The sequence below is a fragment of the Cinclus cinclus genome, chromosome 6 (assembly GCF_963662255.1).
Source record: "Cinclus cinclus chromosome 6, bCinCin1.1, whole genome shotgun sequence".
NCBI classification, from domain to species: domain Eukaryota; kingdom Metazoa; phylum Chordata; class Aves; order Passeriformes; family Cinclidae; genus Cinclus; species Cinclus cinclus.
In genome coordinates, this window is record NC_085051.1 from 23,885,301 (window position 1) to 23,901,339 (window position 16,039).

A 16,039-nucleotide genomic window follows, 5' to 3' on the forward strand; every position below is an offset into this window, starting at 1 on the left:
CACAAGCCTCTCATCTTACTGCATGTGCCTACTATATCAGATCTCACTGTGGATCATACAGTTAAGAGCTTTGCTGATACGTGGAACACAAGACCCTGCTAAACATGCAAGAGTTTTTCTGCAGGGCGTTTTTTCCCCCTTTTTTTCCCTCAACAACTCTATTGCTCCTGATTGCATCTCTATGTCCCAATACTTCATGTATCTTCCTAAGATGATACATGACCCTTCCATGGGTCCTAGATTCTCATTGTAAGGAATTTTATTGTCTACCTTAACATCTGTGGATAATGTGGAAATGAGTGAAGAAAGCCTTTAAATTTCAACTGAAGTTGTCTTGTCCACATATTAGTAAATTTAAGAGTGTCTTTTAGTGACAAGCTGGTGCTACAGAGCAACCTCTTTTCAGAGGCAAAGAAATCCCAGTGCATTCCATCTCTGTAATACCATGCTACTGATTAACTTTTGTTGTTGTTCTCATCCTCCTGAACCTCTCATTGCTCTGCATTTTTTTTTTCAAAGCATGAAATGGACTATATGCTGTTGACTTTCAGTTCACAGCACAACCATATTTTTTTCTTGCATTATAACTGAATGACTTTCTAGCCAATACCCTATTGCTTCTAGGCAGGTAATACAGCAGTTAAGGGCCCTGACATCACCTTTGCTGTGAAGTAACAACTTCCCTACCTTGATTACTGCCTCATGATGCCTTGATTACTGCATAGCCAAGGAGTAGCTTCTTGAGAGGTCTCCCCCTGATTAGATCAGGGCTCTGAAGATGGAAGAGTCTGAAGGGGAAGCCATACCAGGCATGGATTAAGTCACTTGGTCTTTTAGCCTGAAGGAAACTGAGGAGACCTCATCCCTCATCATGGTCTTCAATATCCTCATGAGGGGAAGCATAGGGGCAGATACTGATCTCTTCTCTTTAACGACCAGTGTCAGGACCCAAGGGAATGGCCTACAGTTGTGTCAGTGGAAATTTAGGTTTGATATTAGAAAAGAGTTCATCACTCAGAGGATATTTGGGCACTGGAACAGGTTCCCCAGGGCACAGAACTTGACAGAGCTCCAGAAGTGTTAGGACAATGCTCTCGGCCACATGGTGTGACTCTTACGAATATCCTGTGCAGGGCCAGGAGCTGGACTCGATGATCTATGTGGGTGCCTTTCAACTGAGGACATTCTGTGGTTCTGCAAATCATTTCCAAACCACCGTTCGTTTGCGCCAGTGTATCAGGCCCGGTGCCCTGAGGTCGGCTGCTGGAGCAGGTGATGGCTGTAAACGCTGCTCTGAGCTCTGTCTGTCCCAGTAGCAAATGACCCACAGCAGCCACCGCCCCACTGCTATTCTAAAGCTCCCTTCTCTCGGTCCGGGCGCGCAGCGGCCCCCAAAGGAAGGGCACAGCAAGCAGGGCTCCCCAAGAGCGCCGAGCAGGGAGCTGTGAGACTGCCGCGAGTGCTCCGAGCACACGGGGGTATCGGGGCGTCAACGCCCCCTGTGCGTAAGGCGATGCCGTGACCCCAGTGCCGTGACCCGGAGCTAACGCTGCCCCACATCCCGGTACCGAGGGAAAAAAGGACCTTGCTCTCTCCTCGCCGTTCAGACCCAGGGACACGGCGGGGGGGGGGGGGGGGGGCGGCCCGGCCCAACGCGGCTCTACCGCGGCTGCGGCACCGATTGGGCCCGGCCGGCTGCCGTCCCCGCGGGGGTGTCTGGGAAGGAGAGATCATGGCGGCGGAGCCGAGCAAGACGGAGATCCAAACCCTCTTCAAGCGGCTTCGGGCAGCGCCGGCCAACAAGGTAGTGGGGAGCGGCCGGGGTCCACCGGACTGTCCGTGCCGGGCTGCTGCTCTGCGGCCGCGGCCTGCGCTCCGACCGGGTCCCGGTGGGCTCCGGGCCGCGCTGCGGCGGCTGCCGGGGCGGCCGGGCAGGGGCCCTTGGGGAGCGCTTGGGCAGAACCGTCGAGGCCTCCGAGCTGTGGCAGGGGGTGGCGGAGCGGCAGAGCCTCCGTTTCAACCTGGCTGTCCCTCTGCCTTCGCTTTAGTCGTGCTTCGACTGCGGCGCCAAGAACCCGAGCTGGGCCAGTATCACCTATGGGGTCTTCCTGTGCATCGACTGTTCCGGCGTCCACAGATCCCTGGGCGTGCACCTCAGCTTCATCAGGTGCGTGGGGAGCGGGGAGCGCGGCCTGCGGTACCGCCGGCAGGCCTGGAGCAGCCATCCCGCCTTGGGGTGGGAGCACGCAGGGACTGGGACAGAAGCATTACCACGGAGTGATCGCTTCGGTGTTTATGTGGCTTGCTCGCTGGAGGTTCTGGGTCACTCAGCACTTCCAAAACGGAGCTTCCAAAGCTCTACAAGTGGAATGTCACGACACGTAGCTTTCACTAACCTTGCAGAAATGCTGTCTGAACTTGGCATTGTAGGAGCAGAGCGGAGAGTATGGTGTGTGACTCTTGCCAGTAAGGTAGCAGTGTGGTGTATATACTTCTTTGTAATGCTGAGCAAGGCAAAAAGAGGAGGAATATTGCTTAATCTTTTAATGTCAACCGAATGGGGAAGATGGCATTGGCTTTTCAGCCTAGTTCTTGTTTTCAGTACTTGTAAAAATTATCATTTTAAGTTAACAGAACTGTGACCTTTTCTTGTTAGGAGACACTGGTATGAGCGAACTGGTATGAGACACTCATACTAGTCCCTTAGCTTTACTTGGGTGTATTCTCAGTTGCTTTGTCATGTGTTTTGGCCTAACCTGTGGGACAGGCTGAATATGAGTCTCTCATAGTGTGGTGAGGTCACGTGAACGAAAGTTCTTGGCCGGGCTCTCCTAGCTCAAGTTCTGCCCTCCAAACAAGCCGTACGAAGGAGAGATCCTCAAAATTTGGATAAAAGCTGGTCTTCTTCCTCACTTTAAAAGTTGAATTTAATTTTTTACAGGAGCAAAGAAATTCCCAAGATGTTCTTTCCACCTTTGCCTCCTACACTTTGGAATAGTAGTGGGATATCTGACCAATTTAGGCCCGAGTTTGGTTTTGCATTTGGTTTGGCTGGTCTTTTTTAATAGAAATAATTGGTTCTCACACAGGTCCACAGAGTTGGATTCTAACTGGAACTGGTTCCAGCTGAGGTGTATGCAAGTGGGCAGTAATGCCAACGCGGTGAGGAGCCTCTGTAGGCATTTTGCTTGCTTTCTCTCGTTTTCCTTGCTAATCCACATCCTCTGTTTCTTGTCCCTTTCCTTTATGTGGCTTTCTTGGTACCAGTCTCATCTGAAATGTGTAATGAAGGGAGGCATTTGTCAAGTGTGCTTGGAAGTCTGACTGTGACCTTTGCATGTGTTATTCTCTGATGTGCAGATCTCTCATTTTGTTGCACCTCATTTAAATGAGAAGCATAGCCTTCTTAAATGATAGAGGAGTTAATAACACGGATGAGTTTGTAAGCTCATGCTCAGCATTCTGACTCAGAATCATCCCTCTCTAGAGAAGACAGATGATTTTCATAGGCTGCTGGATTAAGACTTCCTGTAGAAAGCTGATCAATGAGTGGTTGGTTCATGCTGTGTTCTCAGTTTGTCATCCTCTGTCTCTGGGAAGTTTTGTTTTTCCTTTGAGTTTGTCTAGTGCTTGCTTGAGTATGATCTAGCAGTCAGGAGACTGAATATTCCTCTCTTTTCAGACTGCTTTCTTCCGCCAGCACGGCTGTACCACCACAGATGCCAATGCTAAATATAACAGTCGAGCTGCCCAGATGTACAGGGAGAAGATCCGGCAGCTGGCAAGTGCTGCCATGGCCAAGTATGGCACTGATGTAAGTCTGAGAGCTCTGGAGTGCTAGATGGGTAGTGCTGGATGCTGAGTTTTGTAGGATACCTTATTTTCTGCCTCTCCTTTCTTTAGTTGCTTATAGATGGACTGAGTGGAGCCCCTGGGCACTCCCCTGACAAGAGTGATGCTGATTTCTTCATGGAGCACACACAGGTGAGAAGAACTGCCTAAACCAGGCAGCCTTAATAGCTCTCCAGTAGCCAGCTGTTCAGCCAGGAGCAGTCCCAAGTGGGACTGCTAGCTTGGAAGGACTCTAAATTGTATAATTATTCAGTAGTAACATGGAGGAAGACAGATTCAGTCATCTGCCTGGGACACAGTCACAGATCTGAACAGTCCCTGTAATATCCATGTTCTTTGTTTTTGAGACCATCTTTAGCTTCCAGAAGTGCTCAAAGCCACCAGCTAAGCCCTGGAAGATGCTTTGTGTGCTGTGTTAATGCTTAGTTTCTTTGTACAGTTAAAGCAAGGACTAGCTATTACTTTCGACTTCTGGTTTAGAAGTAACTTTTCAGTGCATAGACTCTGGTTAAGTGGATTTGGGCAACTGCACTGTGCCAGGCAGACTTTCTCAGGTAATGTAAGAATTGGCTGTTTGGCAAATAGAGGCAGCGGAATTGGAGATTAATTGTTTCCAGGAAAACTGATTCAGACTTTCTCCCAGATTTAAACTAATTTCCTTTAACTTGAGAAGTCCTCATATTAGCCAGCTTGTCAAATGATTCCGTCATTCCTGCTGGCCTTACATTCAGCTTAGCTTTTTTTTTTTTTTTTTTTTTTTTTTTGTCCCTGCTAAGGGAATGTGGACTTGTCCATATGTTCAAGGAAGGTGTAGTCTGAAGTTTGGAATAAGTTTCCATTGGCCTAAAATTGAATGCAGGTCACTAAACATGTAGTAAATTCAGGATTGTTTGGTTCATTCATCTTCTGCAAATAACTGGAATGAGTATCTCCTTGCAGTCTTCCAGTACCTGGGATGTAGCAGATGCCTGCCAGAATCCTGCACAGTCTTCTCCAGAGGCAGAAAAAGCAGCAAAGTCATCAGAAGGCAGCGAAGTTTCGAGTGAGTTCTTTACTGAATAAATTTTCCAAGAACCTGCCTTCATTTCCAGGAGAATACAGTTCTGTACCACTGTTGGAAGGGATGAAGTTATCCTTTGGTTCAGGCCTGAAGGAGTGGAAATTCTGTGCACTCTTACAAAGTTTAGTTAAATTAGTGGAGACTTCTAAAAGCAATGCTCCATTTGGGCTCAGTTCTTCACTTTTCCTGAAATGCATGCAAAACTGTTTTGGCTTAGCTGACCCATTTCCTTGCTTTCAGACATAATTATTTGTCTAAATACTCTTATCTACCCCTTGAATTTCATGGGTCTGAAATTGACATAGGACAGAAAATTTTCTGTTTCTGAAGGGGTGAAGGACAAGAAAACCAAGAACCTGGGGGCATAGCTGTAATTTGAAACAGCTTTGCATATTTCTCTGCAGAGTGTTTGCTTTCTTTTACTGTGTGAAGAGTACTGCAGAAGGAATAATTTGCTTTGTGAAGACATAAAGTTGTTTTCCTTGGGAAATTGCATATTTTAAGCTGTAACTGGATTTGTGGGGGCAGAGGAGCTAGAAGAAATGTAGTGGATCTGTGAACATACTGGAAAGAAAAGGGCTGAGAATCAATCTGCTGAATGTTCTCCTCTGGTTTTGTGCCCACAGGTCCCAGCCAAGGTCCATCAATTGACTTGTTGAGCACATCTCCTAAAGCTCCTCTAGGTAACACTTTTCACTCTCAGATCAGTCTTGCTCTTATAACCATTGCTCAGCAGTAAACTCAGTAAAGCTGGAAGCAATGAGCCAGTTTCCAGAATGCCTAAACAAGCTTATCTCCATGTTGAGCCAGTACTTTTAGGATGTTCCTTAAACCCAAAACCAAGTCACAGTTTTCTGGAGGTTTCCTCCTCGTTTGGATAATTGAGTTCAAAGCTGTTGCTTTCCCAAATGCATGTTTTCCTGGTTTTGAACTTTGGACAAAACTTGACACTTGCGTATCTAGAATTTGGGTGATCAAGGCCACATGGCTATTTTTTTTGTTTGTTTCCCCACAGAACCTTTGGAGGCAAATGAATTTTTAGCTTTCAGACTAATAGGGATTTGTATCTGATCCTCCCCTGCCATTACTGTCCTGTCTGCACTCAGAACATCTAGCTGGAGCTTCTTTCCTTATTGAGAGCATGCTCCTAGCCCACAGTGGGTTCATTCTGGGTGGAGGGCCTGTCCTCAAGTGTCTGTTCATTCCCCATGTTTTACGTCTCTTCCTCAGACGTGTCCATGTATCTGTCAACACAAGGGGCTGCTCCTGCTGGAGGTAACTGGCTAACAGCTGGCCTGCACTGGCTGCTTGAGACAACTCTGCTTGCCCCTCCTGAGATTCTGCCTTCAATTCTAACTTTAGCATTCTGTGCTTAGAGGGAGAGAACAAGACAAAGCTTACATTGTTGTATTGAGATCTAAAACAGACATGTTATATCTGTAAAGAGACCTTATTAACATTTCTGTTAAATGTTTCCTGAAAGATTAAAAAACCCCAAACACAAACAACCTTGAATCAAGTGTTAGGAACAATGAGCGGAAAACAGTTTCAGATAAAGTGAATGTTTTGAATCCCCTTATTTTAAAAGACTTATCGTAAGACTAGAAAAGAAAACATGTCAAGAATGATTTATGGGCTAACAAAAGTCAAGTGGCTGTAGAAAGTCAGGCGACACATACAGACAAAAGAAAAACCCAGCAAGGGCAATAAAAGGACTTACCTATAGGAGGCTGGAGAATGTTTTGGGCAGTCCCTCTCTGCTTTGTTCTTACAGTTTTCCCCAGACATCCACTGCTTAGCTGGCCCTTGTCTGGTTTTACAAGTGTGGCATGTCCTCAAGAGTGGCAAATGCAAGGTGTTGGGGAACCTGTTGCTTTTACAGCTTACTGCACTCTAGGTTCATTTTCTTTTGTGTGTTCATGTAAACACAACTTTAGGGTTCTTGGTGCTTTGTTCCTAAGGCATTGGTGAGGCTCTGACCTTCACATGCCTCTGAAGCTGCATTTTATTAGTCTTTCTCTAACTACCTTGACATCTACTGCATAACATTCAGAGGAGCTAATTCACAGTTCTTAATTCAATTATAAGTTGCTTCAGAAATGGACATGCTTCTTTAGGCCACCAGCCTGCAATTGTGGAGCTTCTACATGCATCTTTCTCGCCTGGGTGAAATCACCTAGGCTTCTGATGTGAAGCTGCATGGTGTGCCCTGGATGCTACTGCAGCTGGACTGTGGTGGATGTTCATGTGGTTGCTGTCTAATTTTTGCCTTAAATTAATTCCCTTCTGCTTATTTGCTGCTTCCCTCCTTTTGCAGAACTTAAATCCTCCCTTATTGGAAAGAAGAAGCCGGGAGCTGCCAAGAAAGGGGTATGTCTGATCACTTTTATGGAGGGGAGGTAAAGCATGTCATGCATTTCTGCTGTCCTTTCCCTTCTTGTTTTCTGCTTAACAAAGCTGTAGAGATCTATTTTGGGGAAAGGAGACCTTAAGCAGCCTGTATATTATTTCCAAAACATTACGTTCTGGATCATTACTGGTTGTGGTGTGAAGCATATGTGGTTGGTCTCTAAGTGTTGGCCACTGGTGGGTTAACTCTTGGGTGTTCTTAAGTACTGTGTTGCAAGGTTTTCTTTTGGGTCTGCAGGCTGTGACTACACAGGGAGACTGAAGGCCTCATTGGTGCAGCAAGAAGCAGGATTCAGGTTTTCTTCTACAATGAACAATCTAGGATGAAGAATTCACAGGATTTTGGTTTTGTTTTTCAAGCTGGGTGCAAAAAAAGGTCTTGGAGCCCAGAAAGTCAGCAGCCAGAGCTTCAGTGAGATTGAGCGGCAAGCCCAGGTGGCAGAACAGCTGAGGGAGCAGCAGGCAGTGGAGTCCAGGAAACAAGCTGAGGAGTCCATGTAAGTGCCCTGTTTGGGATGAGTACCTTGCATACCTAAGGCAGAAGTAGTGTGAGGTTAATGCTATTCACCCTAGGATCACCAAATGTGACTACAGAACATCCTGCATGAGAGGAAGAGCAGTAGCTATATGCCAGTATGGCCCTTGCAGCAAGGCACAAGTTATACTGCTGTATTTTATTCAAATTGGCATTCCTGGAAGAGTGTAGGGGGCATATACTCCTGTATTGTGTGTTTCTGTTCACCTTTTGACAGGACTGAAAAAGCCAAAGGCTGAACTGGGTGGTTCATTCTGGGTGCAGGGGTGGGGAGAAGATAGACACTGTGATGCTTACAGTAAAGAAGTCATGGTTAGCCAAAGAAGAGTTGAAACCCAGTGGAGCAGTAGCTTCTGTGCTACTGTTTTTGGCAGACCTGTTGTGGAAGTGGCTGATTTGAAGGGTGGTCAGGGTTATTTAACCACTTGTTCCTCTACAACATGGGCAGTGAGGGAGGGTAAGGAGCTGGCACCCACCATGCTCTTTCCCTTAGAGTCACCTCAATGCGACTGGCTTATCAGGAACTGCAGCTGGATCGGAAGAAGGAAGAGAAGAAACTCCAGAACCTTGAAGGGAAGAAACGTGAACAAGCAGAGAGGCTGGGCATGGGATTGGTGTCCAGAAGGTACTTGGCTATGGATGGCATGAGACAGACAGGTGTCTTGGAAGTACTCTGCTCTGGAGAAGTTTCTTGAAGGCAGTAGTTTGCTCCTGTAATAGATAAGGAGATAAAGTGCTCATATGCTGGTCTCTGACTGAAAATGCTTCAGGCCCCTGAAGGAATAGGGACTCTGTTCAAAGGTTCTCGTTCTCATTTGAGCTTTTCCACAGATCTGTGTGGCCTGTCAGTGTCTAGCACTAGAGCCCTGCTGCTTGACAGATGTCCCCCTACTGAAATCTTCCTTTAAGAAGGTAGCTCAAGAGTTCTGAAGGAGCATAGATAAATGGTGAAGGGTGACATCCCACAACTTGCCCTCAAATCTTGTGTCACCTGCCATACCTGTGAAGGCCAGATTCAGTTTCGAGGTAGACTGGTAGAAAGACTGGATGCTGTCAGGCCCATCCGCCCTGACTCTTCCTCTTTGTTGTGTCAGTTCTATTTCACACTCGGTGATGTCTGAGATGCAAGTAATTGAGCAGGAGACGCCGCTGGTAGCAAAATCTTCCCGCTCCCAATTGGACTTGTTTGAAGATGGTGGAAGCTTCACATCTGGACCCCCCAAGTAAGACTTACCTTCAATGTAGTCCGTATTCCTGAATTTCCTATCTGGTGTGAATTACCTATTTTTGATATCTAGGTACAAATACAATCCCTTCACATTTGAAGATGCATTTGGCTCACGATGGGAAACAGACTCTTCATGGGGTATGGACAAAGAGGAGGAACCAGAGGTGACCATTTCCAGCATTCGGCCAGTTTCAGAGAGGTAAAGTGATTGCCACTTCTAGTGTACCTTGTGCCCCTTGTGTAGGGAACAAAGGATAAGTGAGGGAGCTGTGGCATAGATGCAGCTGTGTTACAGCAGGAGCCTTGTGCTGCAGAAAATTACTTGCATAGGCACAGACAAGAAAAAGGGCCTCGAGTAAAAGGGCCTTGGACACTTCTTTGCCTGTCGTGTCCCTAAGTTTATACAGCCTCTGTGGTCATTGAGTACTGACTGTCTGGAGATGGGAAGAGGAGAGCCAATGTAACTAATGCTCAAGGATGACTTGCTTTGATTAGATGAGCTCTGAGGCACAAGTCTGATTCTTTACTGTGTTGGTGAGCTTAATCTGAGATACCTCTTCTTGTTTCCTTAGACCTACCAGTAGGCGGGAGATGGAGAACAGGCCATCCATGGTGGAATCCAATGAAGCTCGGCAGAAGTTTGCAGGGGCTAAAGCTATCTCTTCAGATATGTTTTTTGGACGGGAGGCAGATGCTGAGGTAGATGCATTCTGCAGTGCTTTCACTGGTACAGCTCTGGCTTTACCTCCTCCTGTTTGCTTAGGAAGTGAAGAAAATAGGATCTATATAACCTTTTTGTTTTGTTTTCTGCTGCAGTATGAAGCCAGATCCCGACTGCAGCAGCTCTCAGGCAGCAGTGCCATCAGCTCTGCAGACCTGTTTGGAGAGGCTGACAATGTGCATTCAGGTTTGTTAGCACTCAGTGGGTTGAGGAAGGGGGCAGCTTTGGAAAACCTAGATTGGAAAGGGATCAGGGTGCTTTCTGCAGCTGAGGGACTCTGGGCTAACTCCTGTTTTTTGTAGGTGGCGTGTCTATTGGAAATGTCCTGCCTGCAGCTGACATTGCACAATTCAAACAAGGAGTGAAATCAGTTGCAGGCAAGATGGCTGTCTTGGCCAATGGCGTGATGAACTCCCTTCAGGTGAGTTTACATTATGGCACCTTCAGAAAGGCTGTTGTCATGTTCAGGGGCTTTCACCATAACCTGACTTCCATTGGAATTACCACTGTCTTCTCAAATTATGTGGAAAGTCCGAGGTAGACACCTGTCTTTTCTATCTACTGACTGCAGTACAATAGGTGAGCAATTGCAGGTGGCCAGTGAACTCTGCTTGGCCAGCCTTATCCTCCTGCTGCACAGGACACTTTGTTCTGTCAGATACACCTTTTCCCACAAATTCCAGGCATAATTTTAAAAGTCAAGGTCATTTTATCTTCTGCATTTGCACAGTGTCCTGTCTAGATAATTGCACACTGCATTAAAATACCAACCCCCCCAGTTTCTTATGTCTCTGGATTTTGCACAAAGGTGTTGTAGCAAGGTGTCTCTGTTTCCTCCTTAGGATCGTTATGGTTCATATTGATGACCCAGGGACTGCAAAGGGAAGCCAGCAAGAGGCACTGATGCCACCTTTGCCTGGAATAAACTCCACAGGATTGTCTTATTTGTCTGGGTTGGGTGGGGAGGGGAGAAGGTAAGCGGAAGGGATCAGGACATGGCTGTGCCCAGGATGCTTTCTGAATATCTCTGGATTCCACTGTATTAAAATTCAATGTGCCCTCATACCCACTGCTATCTACTAGCCAGTGGAGACAGGCCTTCTTACAGGGTGAACCTCATTGCTGTGAAAGATACGACAGGAACTCCTGGGCTGCCCTCATCACTGCTCCTGTCCTTCTTTGCCCCATACCTTAACTCACCAAGTGAAAGAGAAAAGGGGAATGCTATTTTTCTGAACATCATGCAACATGACTGTTTTTGGTTTTTTTTTATTTTTTGTTCTGATCACTGCTCCCAATCCATGGTGCTGTGGAGTCCTCTGTATTTGCAGGGTTTGCATTTTACCATGATCTAGTCCTTTTTATTGTCTTTTAAACCAGCATATATGAATGTGGGAGAAAAGAAAATCAAATCAAAAATTATTTTTTTAGCTTCTAACTACATCATCAGAAAAAAAGGCCCAGGTAAAGAAGTAAAGAAATTTACTGGATCCCTGGTTTATTTTGTTGCCCAGCTTTGGATCAGATCAAAGTTCTGAGCCTCTGACATAACCATGAGATGCAGCAGTGAGGACTGTCATTTTAGTCCCATTCAGCTTCATTTCTGGTTTTAATGAGTGCTTTTTTTTCTTCCTTAGACTATGGTGTTGAGGAGTAGGTAGCAAGAAGGAGGGTGGGAAAGGGCTAGTTACAAACTGTTAGCAAAAGAGTGGCTGGGACTGTTTGTTCTGGAGCCTTCTGTGTGGGACTGGGAAGAGGCTTGCACAGGCTTCACCTCTCCTGTCTGGTTGAGGGGCTGCGGCAGCTGTGGGCAGGAGGGGAAGGGTTGCTTGGCTGCTCTGTGCTGGTGTTTCACCTTGGTGGGGCATGAGGGGGGGGAAGGACTGGGTCTTCCTTGTCTCTGTGCTCTGACACAGTTGTGTCAATGTCACGGTACCCACAGCAGGCTGGGGCTGCAGGGAGTGGTGGTGGTCCAGGTACTCAGGGGAGGAGGGGGGGGGGGCAGCACCTTCCCTGGCCGAGGTGAGGGGTTCCTGGGGCCCTGGAAGGTGGCCAAAGCCCTGCACTGGTCCTGCCCACCAGATATCACTCCGCAGGAGGAGGGCCAGGCAGCCCAGAAGACCCGAAGACCCAGACACAGCAGAGGCCTGACACAGCGTGCTTTATTGCCAGGCTGTCACAGCCACTCACCGAGCTGGGATAGAATGCACAGATCATAAATATATTAACTTACAATAAATAAACCTGCTAGCTTCCTGCTACAGGCTTTGGGTTACCAGCTCCTGGTGGCCCATGCTGCAGCACTTCATGAACCAGGAGGAGCAAAGAGGCTCCCAAAGCTGCATGAAAAACTGAAGTTCCCCAAGAAATAACTAGTATATGCAAGCTGGGGCACAGGAGCTGGGCTAGACAAAGCATTTGGGTCTATGGAGGTTTAAACTGCTAAGTTGGTTGCTATTAATGCAATGTGATGCTACTTATTTTTGTAGTTTTAAGGGCTACATTGCTGTCCTAACACTACTACTATTTACAAAAATCCCAACTTGATCTCATTTGAGACTGCTTCCTTTTCCCTTAGTGCTCCTGCCCACCTAGCCCCTGTAGGTGCTCTATATGCTTGCAAGCCATACCCCCTGTGGCCAAGGAACTTAACCCTCTCTCTCTCTTCCAAATCCTCTGAAATTCACTTTTCCAAATGCCTGTAATATGCTGTTGGAGAGACAGGTACAGCAGCAGAGCCACATAGCACCATGCAATCTGTCTTTGCTTTTGCAAGTCTTGGATACATGGAGGAGAAAGCACAAAGCAGAGACAGGTTGCATGGTAATATCTAAGCTGCCTTTCTGTAGAAATGTCAGGAATTTCCTTACCTTTGATTATAGGCAGATGCAGCTTTACTGGGAATAATAATGGAACACAAGTGTCGAGCTGCTGCTGGCACTTTAACCATTCTGTTATCTGGGACAAATCTGTACAGAGCTACACAACACAACAATGGCAAGTGGCCTGTACTGGTCCTCCCACTGCTTCAGCTGAACTACAGAACTGGGAAGGAGCACCCCGGTCGGAGCATACCCGCCTGGTTCCAAGCGGTGGCACAGTGTGCAGCTGCCGGTTTGTCTTGCCTACCAGCAGAGGGAAGCATAACTCTGTAGCTGTAAATGGCTTCTGCAGAGGCACTATTCCGGCACAAATTTGGAGCTAAAAAAAAGGCAAGTTGTTTCCTGGGAAAAGATGGATGAACCCAGCACTGGGGATTAGCACAGCCACACACACACTGCTGATGGAGACAGAACCCACTTTTAGAGCAGATGCTCTGGGAGAACATGTTGTTCCTCCAGTGGGTTCTGGAGAAACCCAAGATGGGAATGGTGCCCACCCTCACGGCCTTCAGTTTTCAGAGGAGTCTGTCTCTTCATTGGAGCCTTCACTCTCAGCATCCATTTTTCGACGATGGTGTAGAGGTTTCCAAGGTGAGTTAATCCTGGGTGAATTACGAATGGGCATATTTACTGTGTCTGCGTTGGAGCTGGCAGAACCAGAGACGGAAAGCCCTGAAACCTGAGCTACCCTGAAAGAGAAAAGACAAATGCTAGGCAGCATGTTGCGAAAACTTCTACTGCAGCACTCTTGGAGTGAACCTGGGAGAAAGACTTAAAACTAGCACAGGGATGAAAAGATGTTCATGGCATAGAGGGGGAAACATGTTGCACTGATACCTCCCAGACTGACTATGTGAATCTTCTATTTAAACATGTCTTCTGGGCTGATCTCATTCCTTCCAGCACTCCCTAGTTTTCACCATCCAAGCAAAATTTCCCTGTTCATTAGAGACTGCTGTTTCCTCTAGATCCCTTTTTGAGTCACACTCTTCCCGTTTCTGAAGACTTTTGTAAGCATTTTGTTAACTGCACTGAGGCACCACAAAAAAAGAAGCCCTTCTTGTTCAGGCTGCTCTTTTAGCTCCTCTATTTTTTTGTAGTAGAGCAGAGGAATAGGACAGTACTTAATTACACTCTTCTTCAGCGTGCTACCTTTAATCTGTTGCTTTACCTCCTAGTTTAGGCAATTCCACTTACAATTTCTCAAGTTCCTGATCCATGGCAGGGTCCAGAAACAAGTCTCCTTTATCTGGCAGAGCCCCTAGGAGAAAAAAAAACAACAATGAAAGTAGCAGCAGAGTTAGGCTATTCTTCAAGAAAAGTGTTCAAGCCATAGCACCATCCAAAATCTGGCCTGCAAGACAGAGAACACTTTTCCTTGTACCTCTTAGAGAAATGGACACAATGTTGAGGATCATAAATAGATAAAGAATGATGATCCATTTTCTGTGTCTTTGATACGTGATATAGCTGAGCTCAGACTAAATGGAAGGCAGCTTCAGTAGTCTCACTTCCTACAGCCCTGAGAACTGGCAGTTTTCATTCACTGTACAAAATTACAGAGTACTGACTGTCAGAGAGATGTCAACTTCGGGCCTTTGTTCATTGCCCAGTATAGTTGCCAGTACCAGATGTAATTGATGTGGTCTTGTCAGTGCCACAGCCTGAAATATGCACTATACCACCCAGGGTTATGTTTTTGTGCTACCTGCCTTTCTTGTGGTACACTCATCTTGGGGATCAAAACACAGATTTTAGGTTTTTGCTTTCCTAGCAATTCAGGAAAGCCAGGCCTGACTCTCGTGCACATTGTCTACAGGAGTTAAGTGTGGATGAACTGTGCTCCAGCATTGTTTGCTGTCTGGGTGTAAGCATGAAAGGCTGGGCCAGTACTTGGGAACCCTCTCAGTGTAAGATCAACATGCTCCTTTTCACATTAGAAACCATACTCCAGATGAAGGACATGGTATAGTTCAGGACTAGAACAGCTGATTGATAATCCTTACTCTTCTCTGAAAACACTGGGACCTTAGTAGAGCCAGAAAGGAAGATGGCACTCTTATGAAAGCCCTCCTTCCTAATTCTTTAACAAACTCCACTTTGTGTAGGGGTCATGGGAAAGAGTGATCAGCCAGCACAGAAATGACAGAGAACAGCACAGAGATTGCCTACCAGAGCACATCAAAACAAAAAACCCATTTGATAATCTATACCAACAGTACAGTGAGGAATGCTCTTTCTAAGGTTTTTCGGGAGACTTGGGTGCTACACTCAATACCTTTGGGAAGGGACTTTGTCTTCCTTGTGGGGACACAAATCTGTTTGCTTTTTGTTACCTTGCTCTTGAAGGAGAGGCTGGAGAGCCACCTCAGAAGCAGGCTGACAGCAGTCATCAAAAATGTAGCGATGAGTGCCTGAAAACTAGAGTAAGTCTAGACCAGAACCACTTCCCCCATTTATTTGGGTTCTGGTCTACTCCTCCTGTAAATGAGTAGGAAAGTCTGGCACTGCAAAACAGTGTCACAAGATCCAATGAAGTGTCCCAGTCTGCTTCTTCTTGTGGGTTCAATTAAAAGAATAAACAACTAAAGCTTAACTTGTTTCAGTAGTTGCAGAGTGCACAGTGAAGTCTCTAGGGCACAAGATTTACTTGAGAGAGTTGATAAATGGCATTCGGAGAATTCACAAATCAACATTGACATTGGAGATACACTGTAGATTCCAGTTTGCCTGGCAAACTCAGTAGCACTGTCCCAGCCTGATCAAGCTTTTAATCTCTATCCCTGTTCCTCAAGAGGAGCTGCTGGCTTTGTGAAACCAAAACCTCCTCTGCCTGAAACTGCTCTTGCTGAAGGGCTTTGGGGAGCTTGTGATCCCCTACAGACCAAAGACTATTGAAATCACCCTTCAGGAGAGATTAAAAGACACCAGGAAAAGAATCCTCCTTTCCTTGCCAAAAATGCTAGCACCTGTCAGACTTGTGGTTGCTGCCCCTCCTCTGAGAGAGGCCTCAGCAGGAGGCTGGCAGAGGGCCAGAGGATGGGCCTACATTAATGGAAACGAAAACCCACTCATTTTGTAGATGGCACAATGGAGGCTGTGGGCAGGAGTTTTTTTCTTTTCATCTGTTTTCTTTATGCTTGACTAGAAGTGGATTTCATAGGGCAAAGGAAAAAAAGATTTTGCTTGCTGCCATCCAGGCATCACCTTCCTCCCAGTGAATACACTGCTTTCTAAGCCCGTTTTCAGAGGGGATTGCACGGCTGTATTCATGCACCTTTGATATATAATCTGCCCTGCCCCAGAGGAGCATTAGCAGCTTTAATGGTTTGCTGTAAGAAGGGGCTCAGCC

The 16,039-nt window shown here is 46.5% G+C and overlaps 2 protein-coding genes across 4 annotated transcripts in view; one reads left to right on the forward strand and one right to left on the reverse strand.

Moving 5' to 3' along the window:
- Positions 1-1,698: 1,698 nt before the first annotated feature.
- On the forward strand, positions 1,699-10,758 carry ARFGAP2 (ADP ribosylation factor GTPase activating protein 2). Of its 3 annotated transcripts, XM_062494755.1 has the most exons (17): positions 1,699-1,804; positions 2,049-2,167; positions 3,090-3,162; positions 3,683-3,814; positions 3,904-3,984; positions 4,792-4,894; positions 5,539-5,595; positions 6,143-6,187; positions 7,230-7,282; positions 7,682-7,818; positions 8,350-8,481; positions 8,951-9,079; positions 9,155-9,283; positions 9,657-9,783; positions 9,901-9,991; positions 10,108-10,226; positions 10,648-10,758. In XM_062494755.1, the coding sequence occupies exons 1-17, from the start codon at positions 1,733-1,735 to the stop codon at positions 10,666-10,668; spliced, it is 1,620 nt and encodes a 539-aa protein (XP_062350739.1). In that variant the 5' UTR covers positions 1,699-1,732; the 3' UTR covers positions 10,669-10,758. The 3 variants fall into 3 exon arrangements, with proteins under 3 accessions (XP_062350739.1, XP_062350740.1, XP_062350741.1); XM_062494756.1 differs by lacking the exon at positions 6,143-6,187; XM_062494757.1 differs by lacking the exons at positions 5,539-5,595; positions 6,143-6,187.
- A 2,437-nt stretch (positions 10,759-13,195) lies between these two features.
- CSTPP1 (centriolar satellite-associated tubulin polyglutamylase complex regulator 1) overlaps positions 13,196-16,039 on the reverse strand; it is a 59,590-nt gene continuing 56,746 nt past the window's right edge. Inside the window, exons 8-9 of the mRNA XM_062495079.1 lie at positions 13,885-13,948; positions 13,196-13,376 (exon numbers count right to left, since the gene is read on the reverse strand). Of these exons, the coding sequence (XP_062351063.1) occupies positions 13,196-13,376; positions 13,885-13,948 (245 nt within the window). The remainder of the gene's footprint in view (positions 13,377-13,884; positions 13,949-16,039) is intronic.

Excerpts from the sequence above, each read along its gene's own strand:
- ARFGAP2 (XM_062494755.1), top strand. The coding sequence starts at position 1,733 with ATGGCGGCGGAGCCGAGCAAGACGGAGATCCAAACCCTCTTCAAGCGG. Across the intron at positions 9,284-9,656 it reads ATTCGGCCAGTTTCAGAGAG|ACCTACCAGTAGGCGGGAGA; the intron begins GTAAAGTGATTG and ends TTGTTTCCTTAG. Across the intron at positions 9,784-9,900 it reads GACGGGAGGCAGATGCTGAG|TATGAAGCCAGATCCCGACT; the intron begins GTAGATGCATTC and ends TTTCTGCTGCAG.